This window comes from Cetorhinus maximus, unplaced genomic scaffold (assembly GCF_964194155.1).
Source record: "Cetorhinus maximus unplaced genomic scaffold, sCetMax3.hap1.1 HAP1_SCAFFOLD_650, whole genome shotgun sequence".
Taxonomy (NCBI): Eukaryota; Metazoa; Chordata; class Chondrichthyes; order Lamniformes; family Cetorhinidae; genus Cetorhinus; species Cetorhinus maximus.
In genome coordinates, this window is record NW_027596592.1 from 1,771 (window position 1) to 19,629 (window position 17,859).

Sequence of the window (17,859 nt, forward strand, 5' to 3'; positions counted from 1 at the left end):
TTCCTAGTGTTGAACCAAACATATAGAAACAAAAAAAAGGGAGAGATGTGGCGGACCACAGCCGCCTGGATCCCCAATACTGGTGCACACATGGTGCAAGAAGCCTGCATGGCCCATCCTGGTTTTGCTGTAACCGTCTCCTCCAGCCCCCTCAGTCTGCCTATTCTCGCACTGACACGGGTTTCTCAAAGAAAGGCATGGGTGTTAAAGCAGCTGGCCAGCGATCTACACTGCTGCCTGACTTTACACAGCCGGTGTTACTGAAAGCTGATCAATATGGAGAATCGGGACAAGATCGATTGAGAGGAAGAGGAGGAGGTGGAGGTGGTGGAGCCGAATGGAGGAGCCCCCAGCTCGGCTGTGGACAACAGGCAACGGAAAGCTGAGCCGGAGCGGAAAAACATCCGGAGAAACATCGCCTTGATGAGCCTCCTGCACCTGGGTCCTCTCACTACCCACAATCACTCACCCTCACTCACTCACTCATCACTCACTCACCCTCACTCCCTCAGACTGACTCACTCACCCTCACTCACCATCGCTCACTCACTCACACTCGCTCACACTCACTCACTCAACCTCACTCACTCACTCACCCTCACTCACACACCCTCGCTCCCTCACCATCATTTCTTCACCCTCACTCACTGGCCCTCACTCACTGGCCCTCACTCACTGACCCTCGCTCACCCACAGTCACTCACTCACCCTCACTCCCTCACCCTCACTCCCTCACCCTTACTCACTCGCACTCCTCACTCACCCACCCTCACACACCCTCATTCATCCACCCTCACCCACCTTCACACACCCTCATTGACTCACCATCAATTACTCACTCACCCACCATCACTCACCCTCACTGACCCTTATCCACCCAGCTTCATTCACACTCATCCACCCCCCTCACATACCCACTCACCGTCACTCACACACCCACCCTCACAGACCCACCAACCCTCACTCACCCGCTCACCTACCCTCATTCAAACACCCACCCTCATTCACTTATCCATCCTCACTCACCCACCTTCAGACACCCACCCTCGCTCACTCACCACCCACCCTCACTCACTCCTTCACTCACCCACTCACCCACGCACCCTCACGCAATCAGCCACCCACCTCACTCTGTCACTCAGCCACTCTCACTGTCAATCATGCACATCTCACTTACTAGATCACTTTTCCTAAATCGGTGTGTGGGAGGGCGGGACCTGCAGGGAAGAGAGACCTGGAAGCGAGGCCTGAATCCTCACAGTGTCAGAAAGTGGAGCATGGCCGAATGGAGTGATGAGCGTCGGTGGAAAGGTCAGAGAGCCTGGCAAAAGCGCAGAGACCCGTGGAGTAAGTGCAGAGAGCTGGGGGGAAAGGGCAGAGAGGCGGGAGGGGGAAAGGGCAGAGGGGCGGGAGGGGGAAAGTGCAGAGAGGCGGGAGGGGGAAAGGGCAGAGAGGCGGGAGGGAGAAAGGGCAGAGATGCGGGAGGGGGAAGGGAAGGGAGGTAGAAGGGAAAAGGGAAGGGAGGTAGAAGGGAGAAGGGCAGAGAGGCGGGAGGGAGGAGGGCAGAGAGGCGGGAGGGAGGAGGGCAGAGAGGCGGGAGGGAGGAGGGCAGAGGGGGAAAGGTTAGAGAGGCGGGAGGGGGAAAGGGCAGAGAGGCGGGAGGGGGAAAGGGCAGAGAGGGTTGAGGGGGAAAGGGCAGAGAGGCGTGAGGGGGAAAGGGCAGAGAGGCGGGAGGGGGAAAGGGCAGAGAGGCGGGAGGGGGAAAGGGCAGAGAGGCGTGAGGGGGAAAGGGCAGAGAGGCGTGAGGGGGAAAGGGCAGAGAGGCGGGAGGGGGAAAGGGCAGAGAGGCGTGAGGGGGAAAGGGCAGAGAGGCGTGAGGGGGAAAGGGCAGAGAGGCGTGAGGGGGAAAGGGCAGAGAGGCGTGAGGGGGAAAGGGCAGAGAGGCGTGAGGGGGAAAGGGCAGAGAGGCGTGAGGGGGAAAGGGCAGAGAGGCGTGAGGGGGAAAGGGCAGAGAGGCGTGAGGGGGAAAGGGCAGAGAGGCGGGAGGGGGAAAGGGCAGAGAGGCGGGAGGGGGAAGGGAAGGGAGGTAGAAGGGAGAAGGGCAGAGAGGCGGGAGGGAGAAGCGGAGAGGGGGAAAGGTTAGAGAGGCGGGAGGGGGAAAGGGCAGAGAGGCGGGAGGGGGAAAGGGCAGAGAGGCGGGAGGGGGAAAGGGCAGAGAGGCGGGAGGGGGAAAGGGCAGAGAGGCGGGAGGGGGAAAGGGCAGAGAGGCGGGAGGGGGAAAGGGCAGAGAGGCGGGAGGGGGAAAGGGCAGAGAGGCGGGAGGGGGAAAGGGCAGAGAGGCGGGAGGGGAAAAGGGCAGAGAGGCGGGAGGGAGAAAGGGCAGAGAGGCGGGAGGGGGAAAGGGCAGAGAGGCGGGAGGGGGAAAGGGCAGAGAGGCGGGAGGGGTAAAGGGCAGAGAGGCGGGAGGGGTAAAGGGCAGAGAGGCGTGAGGGGGAAAGGGCAGAGAGGCGTGAGGGGGAAAGGGCAGAGAGGCGGGAGGGGGAAAGGGCAGTGAGGCGGGAGGGAGAAAGGGAAGAGAGGAGGGAGGGGGAAAGAGCAGAGAGGCGGGTGGGGGAAAAGAGCAGAGAGGCGGGAGGGGGAAAGGGCAGAGAGGCGGGAGGGGGGACAGCAGAAGGGGAAAGGGCGAGGGGCAGAGGGGGAAAGGGCGAGGGGCAGAGGGGGAAAGGGCGGGGGGGGAAGGACAGAGAGGCGGGAGGTGGAAAGGGAAGAGAGGCTGAGGGGGGAAAGGCAGAGAGCCGTGGAATAAGTGCGGAGAGCTGGGGGAGAAATGGCAGAGAGGCGAGGGGGAAAGGGCAAAGTTGCGGGGGGGGGAAAGTGCAGAGATGCCGGGGCGGAAAGGGCAGAGAGACCCGAGGGGAAAGGGCAGAGAGCCAGGTGTTTAAGGGTGCAGAGAGGCGGAGGGTGGGGGAAGGGCTGAGAGCCGGGCTATAGCGGGGAGATCCGGGCGATAGCAGTTGCGAGCCGAGGCCCCAGGCGCCCTGGGCCCCACTCTCTCTTTCTCTCCCTCTCTCTCTCTCTCTCTCATTGTCTCTCCTCCTCCTGAAATCCTTTCCATTCCCGGGGAAAGGCACTCAGTACCTGGCATAAGAGGGAGACAATGTCTCTGTGCGCTTCCCCCTGGCTCCCTGCGCCTTTCTCCAGAGGGTGGTCGCTGCCCCTCCAAACACAACCTGTTTGTCTCCCACTTTTACTGCTGATAGGCTGACTAGCGGGCCTATCAGCAGCTAACGGGATAGAAGGCTCGCCTGTGATTGGAGGAGCAGCTCCTTCCAGAAATCTTGAACTCCACTTACCCGCCTTACCAGCATTTTGAACAACGGCTCCAGGATCCATATAGAGGGGCTTCGGGGGCCACAATCCAGCCGCGGGACACGGATTGGACAATAAAGGAAAATAAGGAAATGGGCAGAGAAGTTGGCCAAATATCTTGGCCTGAACGAGGTGGTTGCTTAAATAGCAGAGGCATTGGTTTTAATTTTCCAAACTCCCCTAGATTGTGGAAAGGTCTCATCAGATTGGAAAATAGTGAATGAGGCTTTTATATCAAATAAAGGAGGTAAAGGGAAAGCAAGAATCGACAGGCCAGTTAGTTTAACATCTGTCCGAGCGAAAATGCTGGAATTTATTATTAAGGATCCTATCACGGGTCACTAAGAAAATCCAAATGCAATTATGTAGATCCATCATGGTTTTGTGACAAGTGCAGTGCCACAGGGATCAATGCTGCGGCCTCAACTATTTACAATTTATATCAATGACTTGAATGAAAGGACTGAATGAATTTGCGAAATTTGCTGATGACACAAAGATAGAGAGGAAAGTAAGTGGTGAAGAGGGGATAAAGGTCAGCAAAGGGATATAAATAGATTATAGGAGTTGGCAAAAAATGACAGATGCCGTATAATGTGGGAAAATATAAACTTGTCCAGTTTGGCAAGAAGAATACAAAAGCAGCATATTATTGAAAAGGAGAGATATTGCAGAACCCTGAGGTACAGAAAGATATGGATCCCTTGGTGCATGAATCACAAAATGTTACAATGCAGGAACAACAAGTGATGAGGAAGGCAAAGGGAGTGTTGTCATTTATTACAAGGGGAATAGAATATAAAAGTAAAGATGTTTTGCTATAGTTTAACAGGGCGTCGATGAGACCTCGTCTGAATTACTGTGTCCAGATTTAGTCTCCTTTAAGAAAGGATATAAAAGCATTAGAAGCTGTTCAGAGAATATTCATTCAAATGATACTGGGAGGTGTTGTCGGTTAACTTATGAGGAAAGTTTGGGTAGGCTGGGCCTGTATCTATTGGAGTTTAGAAGAATGAGAGCTGATTTTATTGAAACATATAAAATCCTGGGGAAAATTGACAGGGTGGATGCTGAAAGGATGTTTCCACTTGTGGGAGAGACTAACGATAGGGAACACAGTTGAAAAATAAGAGGTCTCCCATTCTGGCAGAAATGAGGAGATTTTATTTTTCTCTCAAAGGGTAGTGAAAGTTTGGAACTCTCTTCACCAGAGTGCGACGGAGGAGAAGTCATTAATATTTCAAGGCAGAGGTAGAGAGATTCTTCATTGACAAGGGAGTCAAAGGTTAGCGGAGAATAGGCGGGAATATGGAGTTAACGCCACAATCAATCAGCTATGATCGGAGTGAATGGTGGAGGAGGCTCGAGAGGCAGAATGGCCTACTCCTGCTACTGATCCGCATGTTCATATGTATATACGATTGGAAAATGTCGTACTTACTGTAACTGGTATTCAGTTTAGAGTTCTATGGTCATTATATAGGTACCATTACAAAGGTACTTTCGAAGGGTCTTTGCTATTCTTTGTTTTGGGGGGACGTGGAGAAGGGAGGGGGCATCAGCCAATTTGAGCAGAGCCAATTTCCAAACTGCAATGATATGAATGACAAGACAATTTCTCTATCACCAAGTGCTGTTGATTGAGAAATAAATGGTGGCGAAATAATGGGGGAAATCCTCTGCTCTTCCATCTTAATCCACTGAAGGGTACGTCATTCAGATGACATCAAAATGTTCTATTTTAGTCATGGGATAGGGGCGGAAAAAGAGGTGTGGGTTTCTAAAGAGGTTCCGACAGATGAGGATCACCAAATGATGGAAATAATAAATGATCAAATGTGGATGTGGGTTTTAGTTGGAATATATTAGGATATGTTTATAGTTATAGTCAAATTTTGAGTTGTTTGGTGACTTAATGATCACAAATCACAGAGTCTAACTTGCTCAATCGGCCATTCTTTCCCAGCGACACCGTCTTCGCCCACTCTCTACAGCCTGGTCTCCTCCTGTCAGCAACACAACACCGACGGCTCCGTCACCTACGGCTGTTTGGCGATGGACTACTCCCCAGAAATCACTAGCCTGACCTGGAAGAAAGATGGGCAGCCGATCACCACTGGATTTAAGACTTACCCGTCAGTGAGAAACCAGAAGGGAACTTTCACCCTGAGCAGCCAGTTAATCATCACCGAGTCAGAGGGGGAATGCAGCAAAATCAAGTGTGAGGTTCAATACAGCGGCTCAGCCAAGAGCATTCGAATGCAATGTAAGTGTTGGGGAACCTGTGAGAAACAGAAAGGCTGTAATTGACCTGTATAGGACCTTGGTTATAATACATTTATAGTACTCTGCACCGTTTTGATCCCTGGAAATTCCAGGTTAGTGTCCATTGACCGCAAAGAGCCTGTTAAAATATAAGAACTCATTGTATCTGTTATCAATTTCTTCTGCAAGAAATGGCTAACCTGTGTTTTTTGAAGGCCCTTCTTCTGGCTTACTTCCAACTGTTCTCCTCACCGTGAGTTCCCGGGAAGAAATCACAACCAACAAATTTGCCACCGCCGTCTGCTCAATCGTCGATTTCCGTCCAAAGTCAATGACCGTGAAGTGGCTGAAGAATGGACAACCCATGGATTCAGGAATTGTCACCTCTCCCGCCTTTGAAGTGAAGGGGACCTTCTCGGCGACCAGTCGGCTGAATGTCTCCGCTGGGGAATGGTTCACCGACGCGGTCTATACCTGTCAGGTCACTCATCAAGGGGTCACCCAAAGTCGAAACGCCACCAAGTGTGAGGGTAAGAAATACAAACCGAGGAAGCAATAGATCATTCTGCTCTCCGATGTTAATCAAATCAGGAATTTATTGGAGTTAGTAGACGGAACAACTTCTAATTTACTATCATGTAGTTATTGTTTAATTCCGATGTAAGGGCTGCATTCGGATTGTTCACCATTCAGGATTTTATCACGTCACGTCTCTGCATTGACGTCATAGAGTGAGTGAGGTGGACTTGACATTAGCTTGACCCTGAGTCAGCTGATCATATTTGGAGAGGCAGAAGGTGTCTGGAACCCTTCACTGGTAACAGCTTCGGGTTAGAGTGTTGGAAAGTGCATCCACCCTATTTATAAAACGGCTTTCAGTACTGCATTCCAGGGCCCAGGAATGGTACATTTGTAATGGGACTGGGGCAACATAGATTCATGAGAATGTTACCGGGGCTGAAGGACTTAAATTATGAGAACGATTTACACAGACCAAGCTGGTTTTCCATTGTGTAAAGAAGATTAAAGACGATAGTTAGAGGTTGATATGTCCAAGGTGATTTATTCTCCTTCAGGGAGTGAAGGCTGAATACTGCTGTCCTGCTTCTGAAGGTGAAACTTTGGTTGATTTTCATTTCTGTCTCACAGGTGATCACGACTGCCGCAATGATCCCACAATTACTCTACTGCCACCGCCAATAGAACAGGTCTTACTGGAGGCGACCGTGACATTAACCTGCATCGTTTCTAATGCTCCTTATGGAGTCCTCGTGTCCTGGACACAAGAGAAGAAGCCTTTGAAATCAGAGATCGCCGTCCAACCGGGAGCGGATCCTGACAGCGTGGTCAGCAACGTAAACATCTCGACACAAGCCTGGCTGAGTGGGGCTGAGTTCTACTGCAAGGTGAGCCATCAGGATCTGCCGACTCCTTTAAGAAATTCCATCCACAAGGAACAAGGTGAGTGGTGAAATTGAAGCAATAAGTTGTTCAATGTGTCTATTTCCAGTGTCAGTGTAAGGATCAATATTTACTATTCAGTGTATTCATGGTCTACTCTGATTAGCAATTTCGCCAACTAAACGCTCTGGGCCTGTGGACTTTCAGGGGGAAATTGATAAGTAGATGAATGAACAATGAACTGAAGGCTGTGCCATTGGGTTTAGATGAAGCAAGATGGGAGGAGCCTGGTGCGAAGCTGAAACACCAACATAGACCAGTTGGGCAGAATGGCCTGTTTATGTGCTGTAACCTTTGAGAAACTTTCTCGTCCAACCCCATAAGTTCTCAGGGAAAAGGATTGTGTCCACCTCTGCTCCGAGCTGGAAAACCGGACAGATCCCAAAGTATTTTATTTATTAATTAATGGGATGTGTGCGTCGCTGGCTGGGCCAGAGTTTATTGCCAATCTCTAATTGCCCTTGACAAGGTGGTGGTGAGCTGCCTTCTTGAACCGCTGCAGCCCATGTGGTGTAGATACACCCACAGTGCTGTTAGGGAGGGAGTTCCAGGATTTTGATTCAGCTATAGTGAAGGATCGGTGATATATTTCCAAGAAGTGGATAATCAAACCCTTAATATTCATCACAAAACACGTTTCTCTCACATTTAACCAGCGGTTTCATTGTCTACGAAAGTATCCAGTTTATTGACATTTATTGTACATTTTCTGCAGATAAAGACCTGCGGGAACCGTCCGTGTCTGTCCTCCTGCCCTCGGCAGAAGATGTCTCCGCTCAGAGATTCGTCTCCCTCAGCTGCTTAGTGAGAGGTTTCTCACCCCGAGAGATCTTCGTCAAGTGGACCGTTAATGACAAGCCGGTGAATCCCGGGAACTACAAGAACACCGAGGTGGTGGCGGAGAAGGACAATCGCTCCTTCTTCATGTACAGCCTGTTATCCATTGCAGCGGAGGAGTGGGCCAGCGGCGCTTCTTACTCCTGTGTGGTGGGACATGAAGCGATTCCCTTGAAGATCATCAACAGAACGGTTGATAAATCCAGCGGTAAACCGAGTTTTGTGAACATTTCCCTTGCACTGATGGACACCGTTAATTCATGTCAATGAGAATCTCTCGGTTACATTTCAAACTTCAATAAAAAAATAATAAAGTCCTTTTCTCCAATCATGATTTAAATACACAATTGTTTAATCAATGTTGTTTTCCACTTTTGCTAATGTTAGACCTGTTTAGTTAAAATCGGATATTTACAGGGCTCACACCCAAGTCTTGTACACCCAGTGCTCGCAGCTCAGATACACCCTGGGTTAGAGACAGAGTAAAGCTCATTCATTACGGGATTCTGCAAAATAACATCACCAGCTCTCCTCCCGCTAAGGAGAAATCTGACAATTCCCATTTCCGACAAACAAACACAGTGCATTTAGATCTTGGTGTTCCTGCTTCTCTTGTTGCCCATCCCTTTAAAATGGATGTCAGCTTTAAGCTGCTGCACCACACCCACTGGGAACTGAAGTGGAGTCACACAGAAACATGTCCCAACAATCCCCCATCAGGGAGAGGGGGGAGGGAAATTGTTAACCCACTGTACCCCCTCTTCCCCAACAGAGAGAGGGGGAAGGGAAATTGTTAACCCACTGTACCCCCACTTCCCCAACAGAGGGAGGGGAAGGGAAATTGTTAACCCACTTTACCCCCACTTACCCAACAGAGAGAGGGGAAGGGGACATTGTTAACCCACTGCACCCCCACTTCCACAACAGCGGGTGGGGGGGAATTGTTTAGCCACTGTACCCCATTTTCTCAACAGAGAGTGGGGAAGGGAAATTGTTAACCCGCTGTACCTCCACTTCCCCAACAGAGAAAACTGAAAAGAAAATTTTAAGCCAATTTTACCTCCACTTGCTAAACAAAAAAGACGAGGAAGGACATTGGTTAACCCGGTGTGTCTCCACCTTCTCAGCAGAGAGAACCGAAAGGGAAATTGCCTAGACAACCAGACAGAGCAAAACTATTAGCTCACTGGACCCTCACTCACCGAGCAGTGAATCTGGAAGGGAACGGGTCTCTACTCAGTTACCAGCAGTCCAAGTCGGCTTCCAGCTTACTGGCCACAGATTTTAAACTCCCATCATGCTGAGGATGTTGTAAAAACATATATTTATGCAACATAATTTGAAGATGTTTTAACACTCTTGTTCCTGTTAAGATTATGCTAAGATTGATTTCCCATAATCCGAATCTAAACTGGTGATTGAATCCTCCCTGGGTTGTTCAAGGTTGTGTCCCTGAATTTTATGAGACACATGGTTGATTGTTTGCATTCGTTCACCTGATATCACCTTGCATCTCACAGAAAACACGTTTATACACAGAACATTGAAAATATTCACCAAACTTTTCACCATCAAGGTCAGACTCGATCATTTGCACTGGTGAAATTCGGAAAAATAGTAAAAATACACACAGCTGACAAAAATGGACAGACACAAACACGCGTACACACACACATAGGCACAGACACACAGACACAAACACACACAGGTACAGGCAGACACATTTACACCCACACATGCGCAGCCACACAAACACAGGCAGACACACATAGACAAATACAGACACACGTGCACACACATGCACACACGCGCGCACAATCACAAACACTTGGGTGCAGATGCACAAACATACACAGACACACACGTACACGCAATCACACACATAAACAAATACACACGCACACAATCACACACATACAGAAATACACACACAGACACACTCGCTCACACACATATCCACAATCACACACACAAACAGATAAAACCAGACAAGCAGACTCATACAAGGACACAAAGCACAAATGTAACGATTAGCATATGCATTATCACACGTTCACAATGACATAAATACAGACATAAAGATACACACTATCGTACACATTAAAACAAATGCATGGACACACATTAACACATGCACACATATGAGCAGACGACACCCAGGCACAAAAACACAGAGGAACAGACTAACACATTCACAGACACACATGTAGACACAAACATGAATATACTCATACACACTAGAAAACAAAAAACATACGTCAGTACCAATGAAAACATAAACACACATTGATACATAGTTCTAAATATCGATCAACACACAAATGCACATATTAAAAACTCTCTCTCTCTCGCTGTGTCACACACACACACACACACACACACACATACACACACAGACGCTGTGACGCAGACATTAATATGCTGACATACACGTGGAACACAAAAAGAAACATTAACACTCATATTAGCAGGCACACATTAAACAGGTAAACACAGATAGTAATAAGTAAATATAGAAATCAAAACATAAACACACACAATAACACACTCATACATCCACATTGGCAGAAAAACAAAATATACGTAAAGAAGCAGACACAAAAATACACAAATCAGCACACATTGGCACATGAACACACACATTAACACACATGTACACCTATGGACACTCAAACAAACTAATGCAAAGCGCGACATACTCATGCAGACACACACAAAAGCTAAAGCACAACACAAACGCCAGGCGATTGAAGAAAGTATAATTCAAATGCACTTTTTAACGGGCATATCCTCCGGCAATTGTCTCTATTACCCGATAAACACACTGAAAAAATGCTCTTACTGAGAAACTGATTTAAGTTAATGACGCACCAAACATTCCCATCACAAATAAACAAACAAGATGGGAACTCACATCCGAGCTTTTAAAAAGCAACGTTCACAGTTTCCAAATAAGTAGCTCAGTGAATCTCTCCCGATACCCATCATAATATTCTCCAATAATAGATCGTACGAACTGTTCGAAAATGAATTGATACTGGAGAAAAGTTGCCATATTTTCCGACACGGACTGTACAAAGATTGTAAAGGAAGAACAGCTGTGGAGATAGTTACAGAAATGGGTTACTGAGTGTCACGAACTTAATAGTAGATATATATTGAACATTGAATACACTAATAACTTAGGAAAGAGTAAAGGAAATGTTTAAAAAATGATATCCTAGATTAATAAACAATCTAATAATATCTCCTCGGATATATCCCTGTAGATTCCACAGACCGCATCTGGACTGAAGACTCTGAGGATGATAACGGCAATATCTGGACAACCGCTTCTACATTCATCATCCTGTTCTTCCTGAGCATTTTCTACAGCGCTGCCGTCACTCTGGCGAAGGTGAGAAGATTCAATCCACTCACACTTCAAACTGACAGAAGCGGTTTGAAAAATCTCTCAATGTTTCATTAATTAAAACTCTAACATAATTGTCCTAGATCATAAAGATCTGCTTCATTATTTCATCCTCTTTTACAGATCAAGTGACCAGTTGAATTTTGGACACCGTAGATTTTCCTCAGCTCTTTACTGAGATCTCTGTACTCCGAATTTAAAATATGTCCTCTCGGTGATTCTAAAACTGAAATACCTTCAGCTTATGTTTCCGAATTTGTAACTGAGACAATGATAGACGATATTTCCATTTCTCTGTTTCAAATGTGCGAGATAATTATGATTGCATTGCAATAGCAGCTTATAATTTCCCAGTCGTTTGAATTCCCTGTGTAAATAAGTAACTTTTTTCATTCCTCGTCCACAATTACTCCCTTCCCTTTATATTGAGCTCCTGTTTTCTCTTTCTGGTCTCTGTTACAGTTGTACACACAGGTGGCCGCTCAGAGCAAATGTGCTCTGTTCTCAATGTGACTCTCAGTCATTATATTCACTTCAGTTAACTTTAAAATAAACTTCCCTGTAAAATGTTCTCTGAAATTGTTAATAAATCATGAATGTGAAACGAACTGACTTTGCTGAACTCCTTTCTCTCAGGCCCATCGACACCGCTCCATTTTCCCTATTATACTGTTTTCCCCCCTTTCCCAGGCAGGTATTTTTAACCAGTCCTGTCTGGGATGTGAAACAAAAACTGCAAATGCTGGAAAAATTCAGCAGGTCTCACAGCATCTGTGGAGTCAAAAAACAGGGTTAACGTTTCCAGTCCTTATGACTCTTCTTCAGAGCCCAAGGTCCTTCAGTGAAAGAGTCACTGCGACACCCAGCGACCCATCGGTGTTACTACACCTTTACTTCTGCCTTTTTTCTGGCAAACCCCAGAGGCAGAATGATTGCACAGCGAGGAGAACCTCGGTGATTTCACTCATAGTCAGGCCTGTCACAGTCACATGTCAGGTAATAGTAAACAGCAGGTGTCTGCTTCAACAGAGGCCCATACAGGACAGTATATGGTGGACGAAAGTTTCCTTTACACTGTCCCATTAAACACTCCCAGGGTCGGTGCAGCAGGGGTTAGATAGGGAGTAAAAGTTTTTTTTTATCTCTTTACCCTTTCATGAGGTGTGGGTGTCGCTGGCAAGGCCGCCCAGAACAGCCCGGCTTCCGAGGCCATTTCAGAGGGCAGTTAAGTGTCAGTCAGGTTGCTGTCGACCTGGAATCACATGAAGACCAGGCCGGGTAAGGATGGCAGATTCGCTTCACTAAAGGACATTAGTGCAGCAGATGGATTTTTACGACAATCGGTGATAGTTGTCATGGTCACCATTACTGAGGCTAGTTTTCAATCCCAGGTTTTAATAATTGAATTCACATTCCAGCAGCTGCCATGTTGGGATTTGAACCCATGCGCCCAGAGCATTCGCCTGGACTCTCTCCACTTTGTCCAATTAAACACTCACAAGGCAGAGACGTCACAATCCACCTTCTCAATGCAATTAGGGATGTGCAATAAATGCTGGCCCAGAAAGCCACGCCCACATCGCATAAATGAATAAGAAAAAATACACAAATACCGCAGACTGAACCGTTGACACAAACCATGGGAGATTCCTAGAGACTAGGGCCGATCTGACACAGTCACATTATCGAGCAGTAATCCTGCAAATTATTACCACAGTTTGGGGCTTATTAGGAACACCAGGGAGCAAAAATAGTGGAAATTCCCAGGCTGCCAGGCGCAACAAACAACTGAATTCACGGAACATCACCCCAGGGATCCTCTCTCCCTGCTCCATTCCCTCTCATACCTTTCTTCTGAACTCACTGAACATCACCCCAAGGATACTCTCTCCCTTCTCCATTCATCCTGATACCATTCTCCTGAACTCACTGAAGATCATCCCAGGGATCCTCTCTCTCTGCTCCATTTCCAGGCCTGCTGTTATCCAGTAACCTCCCACACAAATAGTTTTCGAATATTTATTTTTGTAAATGGGATAACTTAGATCAAACATGTGCATAACATCCAGCCCATTAGAAATATTGGGTTCAAAACAACAAATATAAATTGTTTCTATGATTGCACATATAGAACTGGAACACACCATCGCACCGAGTGAATCCACTGTCAGTTTACATGTTGCTCAGTGAAAATTTCAATCATCCTTGACTTTTTGGCATTTGCGCACTGAGCCGGGAAGCAGTCTGGACTCAAAGAACATGTGAACATATGAACTCAGAGCAGGAGTAGGCCACTCGGCCCTTCAAGCCTTCTCCGCCATTCAATAAGATCATGGCTGATCTGATTGAAACCTGCTGCTTACCCCGATCACCTTTCACCCCCTTGTTGATCAAGAATCAATCTAGCTCTGCCTTCAAAATATTCAAAGACTCTGCTTCCACTGCCTTTTGAAGGAGAGAGTTACAAGTACTCACGACCCTCTGAGAAAAAAACTTCTCTCATCTCTGTCTTAAATGAGCGATCCCTTATTTTTAAACAGTGACCCCTAGTTCTAAATTCTCCCACAAGACGAAAGATCCTCACCACATCCACCCTGTCAAGACCCCTCAGGATCTGAAAGATTTCAATCAAGTCGCCTCTTAACCTTCTAAACTCCAGCGGATGTAGGCCTAGCCTGCCACCTTTCCTCATAAGACAAGCCGCCCATTCTTGGTATTAGTTCAGTAAGCCTTCTCTGAACTGCTTCTAACGCATTTACATTTTCCTTAAATAAGGAGGCCAATACTCTACACTGTACTCCTGATATCACTGTCCTGTACAACTGAAGTATAACCTTCTTATTTCAATTCCCCCTCACAGCAAATGATAACATTCTATTAGCTTTCCTAATTACTTGTGCCTAAACAGTTCAGCATTTTTCAATTTCTGTCAGACCTTCTTAATAGCTGTGCACATCTGGAAAGTATTCTCCCATGTTCTATCTTTGTTACCCTGACGTGTCTAAATCTCTTCACAGCCGAGATACTCCTCCCCACAGTTTACATTTCCACCGCTTCCATCAGCTAATCTTTATCCACAGGCACCAGCAGGGATCGAACTCACAGCATCTGGTTTGATAAGTCCACTATTTTAACCACGGGTTACGCCAACCGCGCCAGAAAGGTTAAGGTCCTCTTCCAACTCTTAAACCTACTGGTATTCTCTGTGCCATTTACTATGAAGATGCATAACGAAAGTGAGTAAAGTTTATGATGGTAAAAATGCATTCATCTCCCTCAGGGAACTGAATCATATTGACACACGCAGAGGAACACACACAGACATAGACACCGATAGTGACAGCGGCCTAAGGAGAGACAAACATCCAGAAATCAAGGATGTCACCAAATTGGCTCCGTTTTTGTTCCATTTCCAACTGCAAATTTGGTGAATGCCGACAGATGAACGGAAATGAAAAATACAGGGAAGCGTTTGAAAGGTTTTTTTAGTCCATTTAATGGATAATCATTTACTGTAACTCATTCTTAAAACCAGAACTGTGAGAAATGTAAACTAATAAATGTAGATTGCAGGTTCAAAATGTTGGATTTTCACCTGTACCAGGAAACTCTAAAGGGTTTCAAACCCATTACATAAGCAAGTCAGTTCCGTACATCGTCGCCATGTACCTTTTAATGTTCTGTACATAAAAGGACAGAGTGGTTACAGAAGGGAATGAAGAAATGCAGCCCCATCTATTCCTCGCTGTCCTACAATTTCTGCTGCCTCTCCTCGATCTTTCCGCCAGAATGGAGCACTGCACACGGAGCACACACAGTGGGGACATGATTGAGGTGCATAAAATTATGAGGGGCATAATAGGGCACACAGGAACGAACTTTTCCCCTTGGTGGACGGATTTTAAGGTAAAGGGTAGGAAGTTTAGAGGGGATGCGAGGAAGAATTTTCTCACCCAGAGGGTGGTGGGAATCTGGAACTCACTGCCTGAAAGGGTGGTAGAGGCAGAAACCCTCATAACATTTAAGAAGTATTTGGATGTGCACTTGCGATGCCATGGTATACAAGGCTATGGGCCTAGTGCTGGAAAATGGGATTAGAATAGTTAGGTATTTGTTTGACCGGCGCAGACTCGATGGGCCGAATGGCCTTTCTCTGTGCTGCAGCCCTCTCCAACTCAATGACTGAAGGGTGTGGCAAAATTGATTCGAAATACGGACAGTCTGAAACTCTGGCAGCGATGGGATTTCAAGCCACGCCTCCATAGAGTCTGAAACTTAAATCCAGCGCCTTAGACCGCTCGGCCACTGCGACGTCTAAAATTGTCATTGCCTTGACTGGAAATTTCAAACGCCATCCACTTTGTAACGCTCAGTAACTGAACGGCCTCCAATGTAAAAACATACGGAAAGAAACAATCTCTTCTTGCATCTTCCCAACCTGCTTTTTCTCCCTGAACCTTTTTATTATGAAGCTACACAACTAATGTGAATGAAGTTTGCGATGGTAAAATGCGTCCACCCCCTCGTGGAACTGAACCGAATTGATATATTCCAGATCCGAACCATTGGCTGTGCAACATAGAAGCCCCTTTAAAATTGTAACCTTAATTTTCTGTTTCCTCTCCTCTCCGACGAAAATGAATCACTTCACACTTCCAGACATGAAATTTCAGCTGCCACTTGTCCGTCGAAATGGATTTGTTGAAGAACCCGAAAGGAGAACCGACTCAAACTTGACAATCAGACACATAGACACAAGAACAAAGAAGAAAAGTACAGCACAGGAACAGGCCCTTCGGCCCTCCAAGCCTGCGCCAATCATATTGCCTGTCAAACTAAGACATTTTGCACTTCCAGGGTCCATATCCCTCTATTCCCATCCTATTCATGTATTTGTCAAGTTGCCTCTTAAACACCACTATCGTACCTGCTTCCACCACCTCCTCTGGCAGCGAATTCCAGACACTCACTACCCTCTGCGTAAAAAACTTGCCCCGCACATCTCCTCTAAAGTTTTCTCCTCTCACCTTAAATCTATGCCCCTAGTAATTGACTCTTCCACCCTGGGGAAAAAGCTTCTGACTATCTACTCTGTCCATGCCACTCATAATTTTGTAAACTTCTATCAAGTCATCCCTCAATCTCCGTCACTCTAGTGAGAACAATCCGAGTTTCTCCAACCTCTGCTCATAGGTAATAACCTCCAGACCAGGCAGCATCCTGGTAAACCTCCAAGTGTGGCCCAACCAAGGTTCTACACAGCTGCAGCATGACTTCCCAGCTTTTATACTCAATACCCCTGCTGATGAAGGAAAGCATGCCATGTGCCTTCCTAACTACCTTATCCACCTGCGTTGCCACTTTCAGTGACCTGTGGACCTGTACACCAAGATCACTCTGCCCGTCAATGCACTTAAGGGTTCTGCCATTTACTGTATAATTCCTATCTGTATTAGACCTACCAAAATGCATTATCTCGCATTTGTCCGGATTAAACTCCATCTGCCAAGTCTCCAACCGATCTATATCCCATTGTATCCTTTGACAATCCTCTTCACTATCTGCAACTCCTCCAACCTTAGTGTCGTCTGCAAACTTACTAATTAGCCCAGTTACATTTTCCTCCAAATCATTTACGCATGCTACAAACAGCAAAGGTCCCAGCACTGATCACTGCAGAACTCCACTAGTCACAGCTCTCCATTCAGAAAAGCATCCTTCCACTGCTACCCTCGAGTGTGTGCGCGCAAACACTCACACACACCATTTTGTGTTGAGCTGGTTTCAGTTGTGCCTGTTAACCAGAAGATAGATTTTTAATTGGATACCATTAGGATCCTGCAGCAGTCAATTCGACTGAGGAGACAGTTCTAGATTCTGTCTGACACCATCAGTGGGTCAGGTGGAAGCTAAATAGAAAATCCTGCAGGGAAAATAATCCTTAACATTAGAAATCTATCTGAGCAATTGTCTCAGTGCTACACCAGTGTGAATTAGTAAACTTTTAACACAACAGGGTTTGTCACTAAGTAGTGTGCAGTGCAGTACAGTGCACTAATGCTCACCTTTAGTCTTGCCCCTCAATCCCAGTTAATCTGGGAGATTGTTACAAGATTCACCCCATCCTTTCGACACAAATATTACCCACATAACACTGGAGTCATTAGAAATTGATGTGTGCTTCCCACACACTGTCCTTTTAAATATACTTCACTCCTACCAGCCTTTAATGATCAAAAACATAACAGGGTTAATAGCTGCTGATAGCTGTCAATGAGATTAAATTAATGCTTGAAATGATTAAATCTTCACATGCAAAATATATTTTGTTTTATTCTTTGATGGGATGTTGGTGTCACTGGCAAGGCCAACATTTGTTGCCCAACCTTAACTGCCCTTGAACAGAGTGGCTTCCTCAGTAATTTCAGAGGGCAGTTAAGGGTTAATCACATTGCTGTGGGTCTGGCCTCACATGTAGGCCAGACCAGGTGAGGATAGCAGATTTCCCTCCATAA

At 46.6% G+C, this 17,859-nt stretch overlaps 1 gene segment (V, D, J or C); it reads left to right on the plus strand.

Annotated features, from left to right (window-relative positions):
* The first annotated feature begins 1,277 nt into the window (after positions 1-1,277).
* On the plus strand, positions 1,278-11,736 carry LOC144674393 (Ig heavy chain C region, membrane-bound form-like). The segment is given in 7 exon segments: positions 1,278-1,347; positions 5,336-5,635; positions 5,850-6,164; positions 6,784-7,095; positions 7,811-8,140; positions 11,202-11,329; positions 11,468-11,736. Coding segments are annotated over 7 exon segments (1,464 nt in total).
* Positions 11,737-17,859: the final 6,123 nt, after the last annotated feature.